Source organism: Otolemur garnettii, unplaced genomic scaffold, assembly GCF_000181295.1.
Source record: "Otolemur garnettii isolate 467f Iridium unplaced genomic scaffold, OtoGar3 scaffold00031, whole genome shotgun sequence".
NCBI classification, from domain to species: domain Eukaryota; kingdom Metazoa; phylum Chordata; class Mammalia; order Primates; family Galagidae; genus Otolemur; species Otolemur garnettii.
Genome location: NW_003852426.1, coordinates 2,394,095 through 2,411,977, shown reverse-complemented (window position 1 = coordinate 2,411,977; position 17,883 = coordinate 2,394,095). Strand labels below are relative to the sequence as shown.

Sequence of the window (17,883 nt, the reverse complement as noted above, 5' to 3'; positions counted from 1 at the left end):
ATGCCACTTCCGAAATCTCTGGCCTGTGAGAGGAACCGGATGCCAGGGTTGCTCACAGCTTGAAGTCTCTTCTCTGAATCACAGCAGCTTCTTCTCACAGGACCTTTCTCACCAGCTCTTCCCCCTCTTGCCCTGAACATCTGCCTGGTCCCTCAGAGGCCCTGGGCCTCTTCCTAACATCAGGTTGTCTTCTCAGAGTGGCTCATGCCTACTCCAGGTTCTCAGTTCCCAGAGGCTTGCCTGCCCTGTTCTCTATTGCCTTCTACTTCCACTCCTGGGATTCTCCTGTACAGAGCTGGGCTTGAAATCTGAAGATAAGTTCAGATTGGTTCAAGTCCATCACATTCTCTGATGTCACCATGCACAGACTGCACACCAGCACACCCCAGACCCTCTCCTTTCTTTTCTCTATTACCTGGTTGTGTCCTAGGTTGGCAGTGGGATTTGCTCTGCCATTTCCAACTCTAGTTTCCTTCTCCATGGGAATTCCAGACCCCCTCCTTCAGTCCCTCAGGATCTCAACCAACCACTGGTTCTTGGAAAAGAATGTCTATAGGGAAGGCCAAGCCTGTGCTGTCCAGAAACGATCTTGGGTTTGGGATGGGGCATAATCTGGATGGCAGAGATAAGCATTTCCTGGAGGAGAGATGGGACTGACAAGCTAGAAAGGCAGACAGTGGAGCCAGGAGCTTGGATCTTGGGTGTGGATCTCTGGTTGCCCAAGAACAGATAACCCAGCTTACACAATTTGGCTCTTTCCATTTCCTTCCCCTGCTCCTAATTTTAGCAACTGAAATTCCATTCCCCCACAGGGCTCTTCCTCCATCCATTCCACCTCTATGCCCCATCTTCCCCTGCCTCCTCATGGTCCCTCAACCCCAGCTGCCCCCAATTCGGCTCATTCAATGACTCAGCAAAGGGAAAGCCCTATGTTGGGGGAAGGAGATGTTAAGTGGGGAGGAGGATGTGGTTCTGCTTGGGGAGCAGGGGAGGGGAGGGAAACTGGTTTTGTTCCCCTTTTTGTCTCTGTTCACATCTATTTCTCCAGCCACAGACTGCAGAGTGGACAGGACCCCACAAAGGGAGCAGAGTGAAACTGGAGGACAAACTGGGTCTTCTTAGGACTGGGCTGGGGGTGGACAAGCAGGGGTTTCTGTCTTCTGCTGAGGGCATACATTAGTGTGTGCGTGTGTATTGGTGTGTAGGAGCTGTGGGTTTCGGCAGGCGGGGAGGGAAAGGAGATGTCATGGGTGATGAAAACCATAGCAATGGAAAAAGGCAGAGGAGACACTGGGAGTGAGGTGGAACCAGGTCTTATTAGGAAATGGCAGAGTTAAGGAGCAGAAGTGGTGGCCCATACCCCCCACCCCCACTCATTACAAGTTTTGCTCCCACTCATGTCCTCTGCTGAGCAGCATCTGCTTCTTCCTTATAGCCCCCACCTTTGACCTTATCCTTCCTCTGCCTCACCCCTGAGGCTGCATCCCTGAAGTTTCTTGCTCTTTCCCTAGGGTCACTTGAGGGCCTCTGCATGGCGATTTAGGGCCTGAGAAAGGGCTGTCACTGTTCCCATCACACGGCCCAGCTCCCAGGTCTCAATCTGGCTTCGGAATCGCTGTAGGAAGCGGTCAGGGTGCCAGCGGACCTGCTGCACTCTCAAGTACCTTCTCAGAGCCCCCTGCTCCTCCAGTGGGGGGCCCCTGGCCACCAAAGCTGCAGCCATGGCCTCTGGGTCCCCTCCCCCAGGGCAGGGCCAGGGCACATCACCAAAGCGCCAGAGGTTGCCCCTCCCCGCCCCTCTGGGATGCTCTCCCCTGGGCCCTGCCCTGGCTGGCTCTGGCCCTTGGTCCCCTAGGGCTTCCTGGGCCCTCCTGGCTCGGCTCTCACGCAGTTCTTCTTCCTTGGCCTGGGCTCGCTCTCGGAAGAGCTGCTGCTCCTCTTCCTGCTGTCGCCAGCTATGACTGGAGCCCTCAGCCCATGGAGATCGATAGGATCTCTCTGCTTTCCGCTGCTGCTGCTGGTACTTCTGGGCATGTTCCCGGGCCAGGCGATCTGACCAGGCTGAGAAGGACTCGGGTTCCTGGGTCTCACGGGATGTGTCATCTATTTGGAAGGGTGGGATGGAGGCAGTGGAAATAGGCTGTGAGAAGGTTATGGATTACAAGAGGCAGGGAAGCACAGAGGGAGGGGAGAGGAGCCTAAGGTGGTGCACTCATGTAGAGGGCACAGGCAAGTAGCCAATGGGAAAGAAGGGCAGTGGTGGATGGCAGTGTGCTCCTCACCTTCAAACCTCCCCATGACCTCTTGCCACTCGTCCTCCAGCTCGCCCTGTAGCTTCTGTCTCCATTCCTGTTCCTTGGAAGCCTCATCTTCTTCCTCCTCTTCAGCAGAATCCCAGGGAGGTCCCCAGCCCAGAATTTGCCCAGGGGTCTCCCCATCCTTATTCTTTATTCCCATGGCAGAAGGACAGCGGCTAAGCAGCGGCAGGAAGAAGTCTGTGTAGGCTGTTGGTGGGAGAGCAGGGAGCAGAAGTTAGCTGGGACTCCCACTCCTCGGCAGGGCTGCCATCTTGAATCCTGCTGGTCTTAGGGCAATGGAAGAGTGGCCCACATGGATGCCTCCTGGGTATTAGGAAATAACCATCACTGACAAATACATGCTGATAGTTTACCACATGCATGACAAGTGTGGTTTAAATATTAAAATATTCTGACCTATGTCTCTATAAATTATTCTAGCTTCCTCGGAGTTCTACTACATCAAATGACAATTCCAGGACTGCCTCCAGTCATCAAGGCAGTGTCAAAATCCTCTGACTATATTCAATTTTTGGCTTTAAAATATTTTCACTATATATTCCTGTTTTTGTTTTTTTAACCTGAAACTATACATCAACTAGTAAAATATCTGAACACTCTACTCTGTACCATTATAAACATATACATATATAATATTTATATTGTTATATCACTTTTCAGTAAACTAAGTAAACATTTTCAGGGGAATTTATCTCAGCCAGCATTACCCAGGGATGATGGGATAGGCCAGGGGAGGGAGACTAGACACAAGTTTGAGCCACACAAATGTTACCAGCACCAGTGCAAGTTATTTCCAAATGACTGCTGACTCAGGGCAGATAAAAGGGGGTTAAATGAGATACAGGGTCTTACCTAGGGGGTGGGAGAAAATAGGAGAGGGACTTACATTCCTGGGTCCCCTTCTTCCTGATCCTGTCCTCACGCATAGGCACATAGGCGAGTGCTATGCTGTTTGCTTCACTGCCAACCCAGGCCACCTAGCCAGGCCCACCTGCTGTGGCTATCAACCACTTCTTTCACTCTGGGGATAAAGGAAAGTGAGGGAGGTAGTCTTCCTCCTGTGGACTAGGAGGATATGGGGTGGCAATCCTTAAATCCTTATTTGATGGAAAGTACTGTTTACCTGGTAAAAGGATGAGTCAGGGGAAGGGCTGACCTCTCACTGCTAGAAAGGTACGAAGACAGAATGGGCATAGTCTTGGCTGTCTAAGTAAGGCCCACCACCCAATATGAACCACATCAGAGTAAGTAAGGGGAAGGGCACTTCTCCTTAGTACTGTGACCTGTCATAGGCCCTCCCAATCTGTCCTACCTTGAAAGTACCTGATCCTGTCTTTCTTTCTTTCTTTCTTTTTTTTTTGCAGTTTTTGGCCGGGGATGGGTTTGAACCCACTACCTCCAGCATATGGGGCTGGCGCCCCACTCCTTTGAGCCACAGGCACCACCCCCTGATCCTGTCTTTCAATTGCTTATTCCACACCAGGGCTCACTGTAGTCAGAGGCTGGTCAGTGTTCAGGCTTGCATGGGAGGTTTAAAATTTATAGGCTTTAAGGAGTAGGGCCTCCAGTCATAAAAACATATTAGTAAAATAGGTCACAAAATAGTAAACAGCCACTACAAATAATGTTTATGTGTCAAAGAAACTGGCTACAGGCTCAGCACCTGTGGCTCAAGTGGCTAAGGCGCCAGCCACATACACCTAAGGTGGCGAGTTCGAATCCAGCCTGGGCCCGCCAAGCAACAATGATGGGTGCAACCAAAAAAATAGCCGGGCGTTGTGGCGGGCGCCTCTGGTCCCAGCTACTTGGGAGGCTGAGGCAGAAGACTTGCTTGAGCCCAGGAGTTGGAGGTTGCTGTGAGCTGTGATGCCATGGCACTCTACCCAGGGGGATAGCTTGAGGCTCTGTCTCAAAAAAAAAAAAAAAAAAAAAAAGAAACTGGCTACAAAACTGTATATAAGACTTGATCATAACTGTCTAATAAGAGATCAAATCCTATAGTTGAGAAAAATAGACTGGAAAAAATAAGTAAAAATTCTAGTTTCTAAAAATAAAATTCTAGTCTCTGAGTAATAGGACTTATAGGTGCCTTTCTCCTCATTTTATGTAATTGGTATTTAATGTGAAAGGGATATAATTATGTTGAAACATTTTTTTCTTTTCTTTTTTTTTTTTTTGAGACAGAGCCTCAAGCTGTCCCCCTGGATACAGTGCTGTGGCATCTCAGCTCACAGCAACCTCCAACTCCTCGGCTCAAGTGAGTCTCCTGCCTCCGCCTCCCAAGTAGCTGGGACCACAGGTGCCGCCCCAACGCCTGGCTATTTTTTGGTTGCCATCATTGTTGTTTGGCGGGCCCGGGCTGGATTCGAACCCGCCACCTTAGGTGTATGTGGCTGGCGCCTTAGCTACTCGAGCCACAGGCGCTGAGCCTATTCTTTTCTTTTTGAAGGAGAATAAATTTGTTAACTATTAACAGTTTGCTGTGATCCCTTTTAGTCTTGTCTTGGGGTACATAAACGCGTACACATGACAAATTTATTCACAGTTATGTGACCATATCACACAAATTGTTCAGCAACTCACTTCTTTCTTTTTTGGGAGGGGGGACAGAGTCTCACGCTGTAACCCTGGGTAGAGTGCCATGGTGTCATAGCTCACAGCAACTTCAAACTCTTGGGCTCAAGAGATCATCTTGCCTTAGCTTTCGGAGTAGTTGGGACTACAGGCACCCACCACACACTCAGCTAATTTTTCTGTTTTTAGTAGTGATGAGGTCTCACTCTTGCTCATGCTGTTCTTGAACTCCTGAGCTCAAGTGATTCACCTGCCTTGGCCTCCCAAAGTGCTAGGATTATAGGTGTGAGCCACTGTGCCCGGCCCCACACAAATTTTATACAGGCAGTCCCCACATTATCAATGAGATAAACTCTGTAGGTTTGTTATTAAACTGAATCCATAGGTAAGTTGGAACTGGTACATTTAGCTATTACCTGTATTAGCCCCTGTTCGTAAGTGTGAGTTGTATGTAATTTGGATGTTTGTAATTTGCAGATTGCCCAGAAATTTGGAAATGCCAAATAAGCATATATTCTAGGATCAGTGTAGCAGACAACTTCATTCTTTTTGATGACTAGGGTTAGTGTTCCACTTTATACAGGAAACGAATCTCCCTATCCTCAATCAACAGACTTTGTTTCCAAAAGTCTTTTAAGTGTGGACTGATTATGGTCCTTCTGTGGAGCAGAGTTTCAGAAGTGGAATTGATAAAAGTCAGTGGGACATATGCAGTTTTGCCAAATTACTCTCAGTAAGTCTGTGGCAAAAATATACAAGTCTCCCTTAATCTTCCCTTATTAAAATTGATTATCACTGGTTCGGTGCCTGTAGCTCAGCGGCTAGGGAGCCAGCCATGTACACTGAAGCTGGCCGGTTTGAACCTAGCCCGGGCCTGCCAAACAACAGTGATAACTACAACCAAAAAATAGCTTGGCGTTGTGACAGGTGCCTGTAGTTCTAGCTACCTGGGAGGATGAGGCAAGAGAATCACTTAAGCCCAAGAGCTTGAGGTTGCTATGAGCCGTGACACCACAGCACTCTACTGAGGGTGACATAGTATGATTCTGTCTCAAAAAAAGAAAAAAGAATTATCATCAATCCTCTTAATTTTGTCAGTCTCACAGATTAAAAAATGACTTTATTAATAAAGTTTTCTTCTTTTTCATATGTTATTTGGTTATCTCTATTTATTTTGTGAATATGCTTTCTCTACTTTTTATTTGGAAGTTATATATATTGATGTGAGAATTCTTTCTATAGTATATTGTACTATATATATTGTAAATTATTTTCTCTCATCTTTATTTATTTATTTTTTTGAGACAGAGTCTCACTATGTTTTCCTTGGTAGAGTGCCATGGCATCATAGCTCATAGTAACCTCAAACTCTTGGGCTCAAGTAATTCTCTTGCCTCAGTCTCTTGAGTAGCTGGGACCACAGGCACCTGCCACAATGCCCGGCCATTTATTTATTTATTTTTATTTTTGGTTGCAGTTGTCATTGTTGTTTAGCAGGCCCCGGCTGGGCTCGAACCCACCACCTTCAGTGTATGTGGCTGGTGCCTTCTGAGCTATGGGCGCCGAGCTTCTCATCTGTCTATTTTAGAATTTTGATGTCAGGCGGGTGTGATGGTTCACATGTATAATCTTAGCACTCTAGGAGGCTGAAGTGGGTGGATTACTTGAGCTTAGGAGTTTTGAGACCAGGACTGATTATGGTCACTCAGCCTGAGCAAGAGTGAGACTCCATCTCTACTACAAACAGAAAAATCACGCAGGTATTGGGAGGATGAAGCAAGAGGATCACTTGAGTCCAGGGGTTGGGAGGTTGCTATGAGCTATGACATCATGGCATGCTACCCAGGGACAATAGAGTGACAGAGTGAGACTCTGTCTCAAAAAAAATTTATTTTTCAGTATTTCCTTTTTTATTTTTTATTTTTTTTGAGACAGAGTCTCACTCCGTTGCCCTAGGTAGCATGCCATGGCATCATAGCTCACAGCAACCTCAAACTCCTGGGCTCAAGCCATCCTCCTGCCTCAGCCTCCTGAGCAGCTGGGACCACAGGTACCTAACACAACATCTGGCTATTTTTTAGAGATGGGGTCTTGTTCTTGTTCAGGTCAGTCCTGAACTCCTGAGCTGAAGTAATCTACCTGCCTCGGCCTCCCAGAGTGCTAAGATCATAAGTGTGAGCCATTGAGCGTGACCCTTCTTTTCTGACTTTTTAATTTAATTTAATTCTTAGGAAGGCTTTCTCTATTGTATGATTATAAAACATGCCCTTGTATTTTTTTCTACTGTTTCTATTTTTAGAAATTAAAAAAATCCAAAAAGTATAATAAACACCTCATTCCTACTGCTGTATATGTTAATTGTCATTTGTACAACAATGTTTTATTTTAAAGAAATGAAATCATCATAGATAAAGCTAAAGTTTTCTTTAATACTCCCTTCCAAGTTATTTTTTTTTATTTAAAAGATATGTTACTATGCCTTCCAAGTTTTATTTGTCCCCAGGTGCAACCCCTCCCACAAATTTGATATATACATTCCTGCTACATCTAAGTGTTTAATCTGCTACAGTTTATTTCTGAACTAGTTGTAAAGTAGGACTCTGTTTTTCCCTAGATGACTAAAATGTTCCAACATCATTAAATAGTTTACCTTTCTCCAGTATTTGAAATACCATCTTTATATCAATTTAGTAGTAGAGATCAACTTTCTCCAATGTTCTTTAATATGTTATGTTTTCATACTTGGAAAAATAAACACGAGAAACATTTTGTGGAGGAAAAATTTACTTTGTCTTAGTGACGGAAGCGCTGCTTTTCCCTTACCCACATAAGACATGATTTCCATCTTAAAGGCACAAACATACTAATGGAACAACATTTCAAAAAATGCCGACATCAGAAGCTTATATTGAGTACAGATAGACTAAGACTCAGAGAAAGAGGAGCCAGCAGGTGGGGTGGTCAGAGAGCCTTTCAAGGAGGAAGTGGGGCTTAAGTTGGCTGGGAAGGGAGGACAGCTCTTCAGAAAGTGGAAATCAGGTGGAAGGGAAGGTGACAGACAAAAGCCAAGCAGACTTGCAAAGACACACTTAGGGTCACTGAAGACAGAGCTACACAGCTGGAGTTGTGGTTGTATAGTAGGAATAAGGCTCAAGGCAAATGGAACATAAACTGAATGTCTCAGCCATTATAAAATAGTGCCATCACCTCTTCTTCCTACTGCACAAATCAATGTGTGCAGTGGACATTACGTGTCTGGTACTGTGCTGGCCCAGAGCAGAAGGCAGTGTATGGTACATTAAAAAAAAAAAAAAGCCCAAATTCACTAATTTTACTATATGTATAGAAATGGTTGTCTGATTAGGTGGTTTTATACAGGGGTCTCTGATAATTAAGATCCCTTCCCCTGAGTTCATGGGTTTTAAAAAGAAGCTACCATGTCTTAGCACCTGTAGCACAGTGGTTACAGTGCCAGCCACATACACTGAAGTTGGCAGGTTCAAACCTAGCCCGGGCCAGCTAGCCAACAATGACAACTGCAACAAAAAATAGCCGGGCGTTGTGTGGTAGGTGTCTGTAGTCCCAGTTACTTGGGAGGCGAGGCAAGAGAATCACTTGAGCCCAAGAGTTTGCAGTTGCTGTGAGCTGTGATGCCACAGTACTCTACCGAGTGCGATTCTTTCCCCCCAAAATAAAATAAAAATAATAATAAAAATAAAATAAAAAGAAACTACCAAAAGCCTACAAGGTAGGGCCATTCCTAGCATCTCAATGGGTGTGAAAATCTAGCCACCAAAACATGAACTGGCACATCCCTTGGATGTAACATAGGAACTGAAGGTTAAAATTCCCAGCAGTGGGACCTGGCAACATGGCGGTTCACACCTTGCTATAATCCTAGCACCCTGTGAGGCAAAGGCAGGTGGATCACCTGGAGCTCAAGAGTTCCAGACCAGCCTGAACAAGATCAAAGCCCTGTCCCTAAAAAATAGGTGGGTGTTTCAGTGGGTGCATGTAGGCCCAGTTACTTGGGAGGATGAGGCAAAAGGATCACTTGAGTCCAAGAGTTTTAGATTGGTATGTGCTATGATGCCAAGGCACTCTACCCAGGGCAACACAGTGAGACACAGTCTAAAACAAACAAACAAAAACCAAACCTCTCAGCAGGGGATCCTGGGTCAATCTGTTCAAAGATTATATTTTCATTTCTCTAAAGCAGGTGGAAACTGAATGAACCTTTTGACCAGGAAGTTAGAAGGCCACCTGGTGGCAGGGCTGGTAAAGGATCAGGAGAAAATAAAGCCTGAGAAATAACAATGACCGGACAACTGTGCAATCTCAGACAAGTTCCTGATAGGCCCGCTTTCTTCATCTGGACATGAGGTAGTATCAACCTCACACACATCTTAGAATTCAAGACAATAAAGAAACTACCTACTACACTTTTGGGCATTTTTATCACTCAAAAAACCTTAAGTGGGTAACAGAAAAATAAAAATAGGCTCGGCCCTTGTAGCTTAGTGGCTAGGACTCCAGTCACATACACCAGAGCTGGTGGGTTGAATCCAGCCTGGACCTGCCAAACAATAATGACAACTACAACCAAAAAATAGCTGGGCACTATGGTGGGCGCCTGTAGTCCCGGCTACTTGGGAGGCTGAGGCAAGAAAATTGCTTAAGCCCAAGAGTTTGAGGTTGCTGTGAGCTGTGACACCACAGCACTCTATTGAGGGTGGTAACTTGAGACTATCTCAAAAAAAAAAAAAAAAGAAAAAAGAAAAAAATACTTATTACTTAGTGTCAAAATGCACCAAGTGCTTGCCTCATTTAGTTGTCACAACTCCCATTTTTGAGAGGTAAATTAGGTTCCCAGCGGTAAACTGCCTGGCCCTGTTAGCTGGAATTAGATGCAGATTGGCCTCCAGGTACTCTGCTTTGTTGCCTTCCAGGGTCCTGCCTCTTACATCAACTGTAGAGTTAAATGACTGCACTTTGTAAACCTGCTCTTTATTTTAAAATTGTAAAAAAAATCTGAAGGTGAGACAGGTGTGGTGGCTCATGCCTGCCTGTAATCCCAGCACTTGGGAGACAGAGGGGGGTGGATTGTCTGAGCTCATAAGTCTCTAAAAAATAGCTGGGGGTTGTGGCAGGTGCCTGTAGTCCCAGCTACTCAATTGGCTGAGGCAAGAGAATCACTTAAGCCCAAGAGTTTGAGGTTGCTGTGAGCTGTGACACCACTGTATTCTACCAAGGGCAACAGAGTGAGACTCTGTCTCAAAAAACAAAAAACAAAAAATAAAAAACAAAAAACAAAAAAATCACCAATGGCTTGGTGCCTGTAGCTCAGCAGCTAGGGGGCTAGCCACATACACTGGAGCTGGCAGGTTCGAATCCAGCCCAGGCCTAGCAAACAACAATGACAAGCACAGACTACAACCAAAAAATAGCCGGGTGCCTGTAGTCCCAGCTATTTGGGAAGCTGAGGCAAGAGAATCGCTTAAGCCCAAGAGTTTGAGATTGCTGTGAGCAGTGACGTCACAGCACTCTACCAAGGGTGACATAGTGAGTCTCTGTCTCAAACCCCCCCCAACAAACAAAAAACCCCTCAAAATCAAACAAATAAAAAATAAATAAAAAATATCTGAAAGTGGGAAAGGTGACTAATGCCTGTAATCCTAGCACTTTGGGAGCCCAAGATCGCTTGAGGAAGATCACTTGAGGCTAGGAGTTCCAGACCAACCTGTGCAAGAGCAACATGGGATTTCTATTAAAAATAGAGAAAATGAGGGGAGAGCATAGTGAGAAAGAAGGGGGGGGGAAGGAAGAGCAGAGGGAGGGAAGGAGTGGCAGGGTGGGGGTCTTGGTGTGTGACATACCTTTTGGGGGCAAGACACAATTGTAAGAGGGACTTTACCCAACAAATGCAATCAGTGTAACCTGGTTTCTTGTACCCTCAATGAATCCCCAAAAATAAAAAAATTAAAAAAAAAATAGAGAAAATGAGCTGGGCATTGTGGCAAGTGCCTATAGTTACAGCTACTTGGAAGGCTGAGGCAGGAGACTGTCTGAGCCCAGGAGATTGAGGTTGCAGGGAGCTATGATGATGGCCCTATACTCTAGCCCAGGAGACAGAGCAAAACCCTGTCTCAAAAACCAAACAAAACAGGCTTGGTGCTAGTAGCACAGTGGTTACAGCATCAGCCACATACACCAAGGGTGGCGGGTTTGAACCCGAACCAGGCCCAGACCAGCTAAAACAACTGCAACAAAAAAATAGCCAGGCGTTGCAGTAGGCATCTGTAGTCCCAGCTAGTTGGGAGCCTGAGGAAAGAGAATTGCTTAAGCCTAGGAGTTGGAGGTTGCTCTGAGTTGTGATTGCATGGCACTCTACCAAGGGTGACATGGTGAGACTCTGTCTCAAAAAAAAAAAAAAAAAAGGCAGCACCTGTGGCTCAGTGAGTAGGGCACAGGCCCCATATACTGAGGGTGGTGGGTTTGAACCTGGTCCTGGCCAAACTGCAACAAAAATAGCCAGGTATAGTGGTGGGTGCCTATAGTCCCAGCTACTCAGGAGGCTGAGGCAATAAAATTGCCTAAGCCCAAGAGCTGGAGGTTGCCGTGAGCTGTGACACCACAGCATTCTACCAAGGGCAACAGAGTGAGACTCTGTCTCTAAAAACAAACAAACAAACAAACAAACAAAAAACAACTAAAAACACTGACAATGGCAGTCTGTCTCACATATGTTAAGGGAAATTTAAGAAAAGGGGATTTTTAACCATATGGAGGAAGTTTTGAGGGCAGGGGCTTCCAGTATAGGAATGGAGCTGCTGGAGTAGGGTAATAGCAGCAAATCAAATTTAGTTAGGGTTGTGCATCCCAACCCAGAGGTTCTCCTTTAATGTTCTTACTCTAGAAAGAAATCTTTAGTTGGGGAAAGGGAGTTTTACCTCTTAGTTTAGTAAGAAGGCTTTATACCTCTATAGAACTGCTTCCACTGCCACTATAATATCAACAGTTTCTACAACTGAATCCTGAAAAATCAAAGATTTTCCAGAACTCTGATGTTTCTAGGATTTGACAGAACTGATCTGAATGTACATAAACAAGGCTGGTCTGAAGGTAGTAAGTCATCTCAATTTATTGTTCACAGTCTGTTACAGACTGAACTACTTGTTCTACTCTTTCCCCCCTTTTCACTACTGTGCTTGATGAATCTTAAAAAAAAAAAAAAAAAGTACATATTAAGTAGCCAAGGAAGCCCAAACACATGAGTGTTTCTGTAGTGACATGTATGAATATTGGCATCAGTAGAATAAAAACAAACCACAGATGGTCTCTATTTAGTTCAGGTTAGGTTTTTGCTACCAAATGAGTTTTGGGAGCAGACTCATGAAAAATGTTTGGTTCTGAGTATCTTTGAGGCTGGGCATGGTGGCTCACACTTGTAATCTTAGCACTCTGGGAGGCTGAGATGAGGTCCCTTCAGTTCAAGAGTTTGAGACTGGCCTGAGGAAAGGGAGACCCTGCCTCTACTAAAACTAAAAGTATCAGCCAGGCATTGTGGCGGGCACTTGTTACTTAGGAGGCTGAGACAGGAGGATTGCTGGAACCCAGGAGTTTGAGGTTGTTGTGAGGTAGGGTAGGCCATGGCACTCTAGCCTGAGACAAAAGAGTGAGACACTGTCTGAAAAAAAAAAAAAGAAAGAAAGAAAAGAGTACCTGAGTGTTTCTGAATTTCAGAACTGTAAGTAAGGTTGTATGGACTTGCTGATAACAGAAGCAAAAATCACAGCACCTACCAGGTGCTTACTGTGTGCCAGGTGCTCTAATTATGCACTATGTCAGCTGATTTTCAAAACACCTATATCACAGAATGGGTATCTTGAACATAGTGTAATCACTGTATGTACCGAGAATTCTATAATGTGTAACACAGGACAGTGCAATTGTTAAGACCATTGGACACTCCAGCTAAGCCCCTGGCTTACAGTCTCTGCTCTACCAGTGAATAGCTGTGTAACTTTGGCAAATGACTTAACTTCTCTATGCTTGTTTCTTCACTTGGGAAATGGAGGATAATATCAGTACTTACCTCCTAAAGTTGTTGTGAGGATCAAATGAGTTACTTTTTGTGAAGTGCCTCGCATATAACAAGAGCTGTTATTATTTGTTGAATTCTGCGCCTCAGAGAAGTTCAGTAACTTGCACAAGAATACACAGCTATTAATTGTGAAACTGGGATTTGAAACCAAGCAATTTTACTCTAGAGGCTACCCTTCTATGCAACTTTTTTGCCTTACAGGCAAACTACCAGACAAGAAACAAAGTAGCTACAAATCTAGAAAGATATAAAATTTGAAGACCTGTTACTGTGTTGGGGAATGTTGGGTTTTTCAGACAATGTCAGCCCAGTAATGTAAAGACACAAATGACAACTAAATGCCCACCTGGTTAACTCCTTTCCTAGGTCCCAGTGATGGAATAACTAGCTTATTTTTTAGCTATTGGTTGGCTTTTATTTCAGATCTGGTCAGCTGCTTATGATCTTGTTCCCCACTGGGTAGACTCACCATCCGGGCCCTGGCGAGCAGCAGCATGCAGTGCTGTGTCCCCATGGCGGTCCTGATGGGCAGGGTCAGCCCCCAGCCGAAGCAGCAGGCACAGGGCAGGGGCATCATGGCGCGCACAGGCCCGATGTAGTGGTGGGGGCTGCCCAGCATCTACATCAAGGCCTGGGTGTCGCTGGAGAAGGGCCTGGGCCCGGACCAGCCGTCCTGAAGACAAGTACCGACGGAAGCGACGCTCTCGGCGTTGGCGGCGGGAAATGGAGGCCATGGAACTCTTGGGCTAAGGAAGAAGGAAAAATTGCAGAAGCGGTCAAGACCCAGGCCTTGGCTGGTGCTTCCCATCCATCTCTGACATTCCCACTTTTCCCTCTCTTTGATCCCCCCCAGTTCCTATATCTTCAGCAAGAGATGAGGCCTACTCCAACCCTGATCCCTTTTCAGATAATAGATTTGAAAAATTTAAGGGTGGGCTGGGGGTATGGATTTTTTAATATAAAATTTGAGAAAAGGTTAAATAATTGCTTTATGAACCCAGGTAAATTTTTAATAACAGACTTGAGAAAAACCCAACAGGGCCTGATGGGGGCAATTTTCAACAGCAGAAATCTGAGTTTAAAAAAGTCACAGATAATTTCAAATAATGATCTAGAAATTGAATACATTGTACCCGGTAGACAGATGTAGAGGCTTCTTCCTCTGGGCTCTGGGGGGAGGGGTCACTCATCAGACCAGCCCCCCCACCCCTAAGTACCCCCAGAACTGTAGGCCCGAGGCCTGTGTTTAAGACGATCCGAGAAGGGAGGCGGGAAGGGCGGAGACACTGTAGGCTGGCGGAAATGACGTAAGCAGAAAAGAAGTGAAGGGCGGAAATGAACCATAAAGAGCGTGATAAGCGTTACCGGATATCATTCGGCCCCGACAGGCTGGTTTCTTGGTCCGGCCTGTGGGGGAAAACTAGGGAACTTAAGATTAAAGGATCCGTCTGTAACCGGAAGACTGGATGAGAGGCGAGGAAAAGGACGCAGGGGCGCGGGCAGAGAGAAAGAGATTTCTGGAAGTTATCCTCTCCTCAACTAGTAGGAGAAGACTTGGTTCAGTGATGGAGAGCAGAGGAGATAAAGACAGGATAAAAATCCATGAAAATGGGAGAGGCGCCTGTGGCTCAGTGGGTAGGGCGCCGGCCCCATATACTGAGGGTGGTGGGTTCAAACCGGGCCCCGGCCAAACTGTAACAAAAAAATAGCCGGGCGTTGTGGCGGGAGCCTGTAGTCCCAGCTACTGGAAGGCTGAGGCAAGAGAATCGCCTAAGCCCAGGAGTTGGAGGTTGCTGTGAGCTGTGTGATGCCATGGCACTGTACCAAGAGCGATAAAGTGAGACTCTGTCTCTACAGTAAAATAAAATAAAAAATCCGTGAAAATGGAAAACAAAACCATAGTGAGGCCAAGAACTGGAAGAAATCAAAAAAGAGGAAAAAAATACAGACACTAAAAGACATGAGATTATCAAAGATAGGGCAAATAAGATGGATGCAGACATTTGTACTTGGGAAATACGTAGAAAAAGATGGAGATGGAAAAGAGAGAGAGAGAGAGAGACACGGCAGAACTCTCTCAGCCCAGAGTGCTCTTTATCCAACGCACATCGCATGATGACATCCTTACTTTTCCATCTCATTCTCAACCCCTATGCCTCCTTCTCTGAGACCACCAATCAACTTTTGCTCCCTTCAGCCCGATACTTCTTCTCTCTCCGCCCCTGCCCCAGCCCTACATCTTCTGATCTAGACTGGTATGGCCATGTACCTGTTGTTAACGGGCAGCTTTGGGCCTGGTCTCTGCTGCTCCCAGGCGGCTCTTGTGGGTACTGCCTAAGAGAGGTGGGAGAGGAGGACCAGTCATCAATGGGAGGATCAGATTGGGGGAGACACCCGGTGCAGAAGGCTGAGTGGAAAAGGGGAGCACTAAGACCCAGGGGTAGTGGAGAATTGCAGCAACAAACTGAACGAAAGAAGTAGGCAGTGGGGGTGGGGGTGGTAGGAGCCATCTGGTACCTGGGTAGCATTTGAAACAGTATCGGCCATACGGACAGAAATGGCCAGTCAGTCCCAGGGTATCCAGCAGCTTCTGCAAGCAGAGAAGCGGGCGGCTGAGAAGGTGGCAGATGCCAGGAAGAGTGAGTCTCCTCTTTCCTCTCTTTGGAATCTGGAAAGAAAATTGAGGGTGGGGAAAGCCAACATTTGAGTCCTTCAGAAAATCCAAGGCTGGTGGCGACAGAGCTGGAGCTGGAGGCTGGTTAGGAAGGAATGGATGGGTATTAGAATCTAGTACCTGGCTGGCTGAGAGAAGGCAGAATAACTTTCTGGAAGGGACTGATTCCTACTATTATATTTCCTGGTGGGGGGTACCCCCACCCACTTTCCTCTCTTCTGCTTTCAGGGAAGGCCCGCAGACTGAAGCAGGCAAAGGAGGAGGCGCAGATGGAGGTAGAGCAATACCGCAGAGAGCGAGAGCAAGAATTCCAGAGCAAGCAGCAGGCGGTGAGTGTGGGGTGTTGAGATGGAACCCTGGGTATAAATTGGTGGGTGCATCTAGTGAGGTGTGTAGACATGACTCAACAAGAACATACTGTGGTAGAGGGCTGAAGCGATCTTGGCAGAGGCCATAACATTGGTAAAACTTTGTGATGACATGTAAGAGAGCCTGGAGTTTTGAAGGACATGTACAGCTTGTAGGTGGAATTGCCACAGTCTATGTAAAACTGATAACATCTGTGTAAAGTATGATAATGTTTGGGGTGGAGGGCAGTGTTTTTGGTCATGGGTGGTGAAATAGGGGGGGATTTTACAGTGTGTTTTAGGATGAAGTTGTATGCCAAGTCTAAGAAGTAAGGGTGTATTGATCTCTTTGGTGTATGGATATTTCTATGGAATGAGAGTAGTTTCTGAGACAGCCTTTCTTCTTGGCCTTGTTCCAGGAACTTTCTGTCCACATACCTGGACACTTGCTCTCTGTTTCTGCTTTACTTTTTTCTCTTCCACTCTTTTTCCTACCCCCTAGGCCATGGGCTCCCAGGGAAACCTGTCGGCTGAGGTGGAGCAGGCTACAAGGCGCCAGGTGCAGGGCATGCAGAGCTCCCAGCAGAGAAACCGAGAGCGGGTCCTAGCCCAGCTTCTTGGCATGGTTTGTGATGTCAGGCCCCAGGTCCACCCCAACTACCGGATTCCTGCCTAGGACTCATCACAGAGTCTGACTCATTCTGCCAGTTCTCTCTGTCAAAGACCCCCCCCCCCAATTAAAATCACCTCCCACCACAGTAGTTTTCTTCTTTCCATTCTCTGGAAATCCTATGAAACTTACAAATATCCTGCTCAAACCCGAATCTCTTTGTTGTTCTTTAACCCTCACTGGGAACTTGTAAACTCCCAAGTCATTCTCGTTCAATCTTTTGTGCAGATTGTAACTCTGGGAAGTAGAGATGTGGAAAAAACACTGACTTCAGAGCCTGGCAGACTTGGGTTCTTCTCATGACCTGACATGCTGGCTGTGTGACCAGGACAACTTACTTTTCCCTGTAGCCTCAATATCTTCCTCTGTGAAACTGGGATAATAATATTGGGGTTACTGCAAGATTAGGAATCATTATGTAGAGAGTCTAGTATGGGTCCTGGCATGCAGTAGCCGTGATTCAATAAATGGCAACCCTGTGATATTATTACCATCCCTGTTCACTGGCCAAAAGCCGTACAACTGTTTCTTCACTTCCATCAGTAGCCCTCTAATTATTCCACTCATTTATTCTGTGACCCTAGTAATTCCCTGAAGAATTGGTTCTTTCCTCATCTCTTTACCCAGAGATTTTATAATCTTTGAAAAGATGAAATCATGTCTTCACTTAGCCCTCTGTTAAATTCTAGGTATATACTACATCTTGTAGTCTGTCTTTTTGTTTCTCTTATGCTTGTCTTGCTGTTTATAGGATTTTTCCCTTTTCCTATTTCCCCAAAGACTCATTAGATACTCACTGCTTCCTAAGCTCTAAAGCAATGCTGTGTACCCTCATATGCATGGCTTTCCTGTGTACATCCTTGAGACCTTACTTTCCCTTTGTAACAGTAAAAAAAAGTGTGAATAAAATAATTATGGGCAAATAAATTACTGAGTTGAAACAGTCTCCTTTTGCCTCATCTTTTCTCATTTTCAGTCACTCTCATGACTCCCCAAATGGCTGTTCTTTGAACCTTGTTGGAGAAATAAAAGTAGTATCTTATTTTTCTTTTTTTTTGAGACAGAGTCTCAAGCTGTCCCCCTGGGTAGAGTGCCATGGCTTCACTGCTCATAGCAACCTCCAACTCCTGGGCTCAAGCGAGTCTCCTGTCTCAGCCTCCCAAGTAGCCCACCACAGGCGCCCAACACAACGCCCG

The 17,883-nt window shown here is 45.9% G+C and overlaps 2 protein-coding genes across 4 annotated transcripts; one reads left to right on the top strand and one right to left on the bottom strand.

The window, feature by feature from the left end:
- Nucleotides 1-1,298: 1,298 nt before the first annotated feature.
- NFKBIL1 (NFKB inhibitor like 1) lies at nucleotides 1,299-14,306 on the bottom strand. The gene is made up of 4 exons (XM_003788996.2): nucleotides 14,130-14,306; nucleotides 13,466-13,742; nucleotides 2,283-2,504; nucleotides 1,299-2,103 (listed from the first exon to the last, which is right to left on the bottom strand). Exons 1-4 carry the CDS (start codon nucleotides 14,184-14,186, stop codon nucleotides 1,514-1,516), a joined length of 1,146 nt encoding a protein of 381 aa, XP_003789044.1. The 5' UTR covers nucleotides 14,187-14,306; the 3' UTR covers nucleotides 1,299-1,513.
- A 224-nt stretch (nucleotides 14,307-14,530) lies between these two features.
- On the top strand, nucleotides 14,531-16,768 carry ATP6V1G2 (ATPase H+ transporting V1 subunit G2). 3 transcript variants are annotated; one of them, XM_023512921.1, is made up of 3 exons: nucleotides 14,531-14,631; nucleotides 15,899-15,999; nucleotides 16,520-16,768. In XM_023512921.1, exons 1-3 carry the CDS (start codon nucleotides 14,562-14,564, stop codon nucleotides 16,691-16,693), a joined length of 345 nt encoding a protein of 114 aa, XP_023368689.1. In that variant the 5' UTR covers nucleotides 14,531-14,561; the 3' UTR covers nucleotides 16,694-16,768. The 3 variants fall into 3 exon arrangements, with proteins under 3 accessions (XP_023368689.1, XP_003789043.1, XP_023368690.1); XM_003788995.3 differs by lacking the exon at nucleotides 14,531-14,631 and adding an exon at nucleotides 15,265-15,635; XM_023512922.1 differs by lacking the exon at nucleotides 14,531-14,631 and adding an exon at nucleotides 15,519-15,635 and having other exon boundaries at nucleotides 15,899-15,921; nucleotides 16,562-16,705.
- The last annotated feature ends 1,115 nt before the right edge of the window (nucleotides 16,769-17,883 follow it).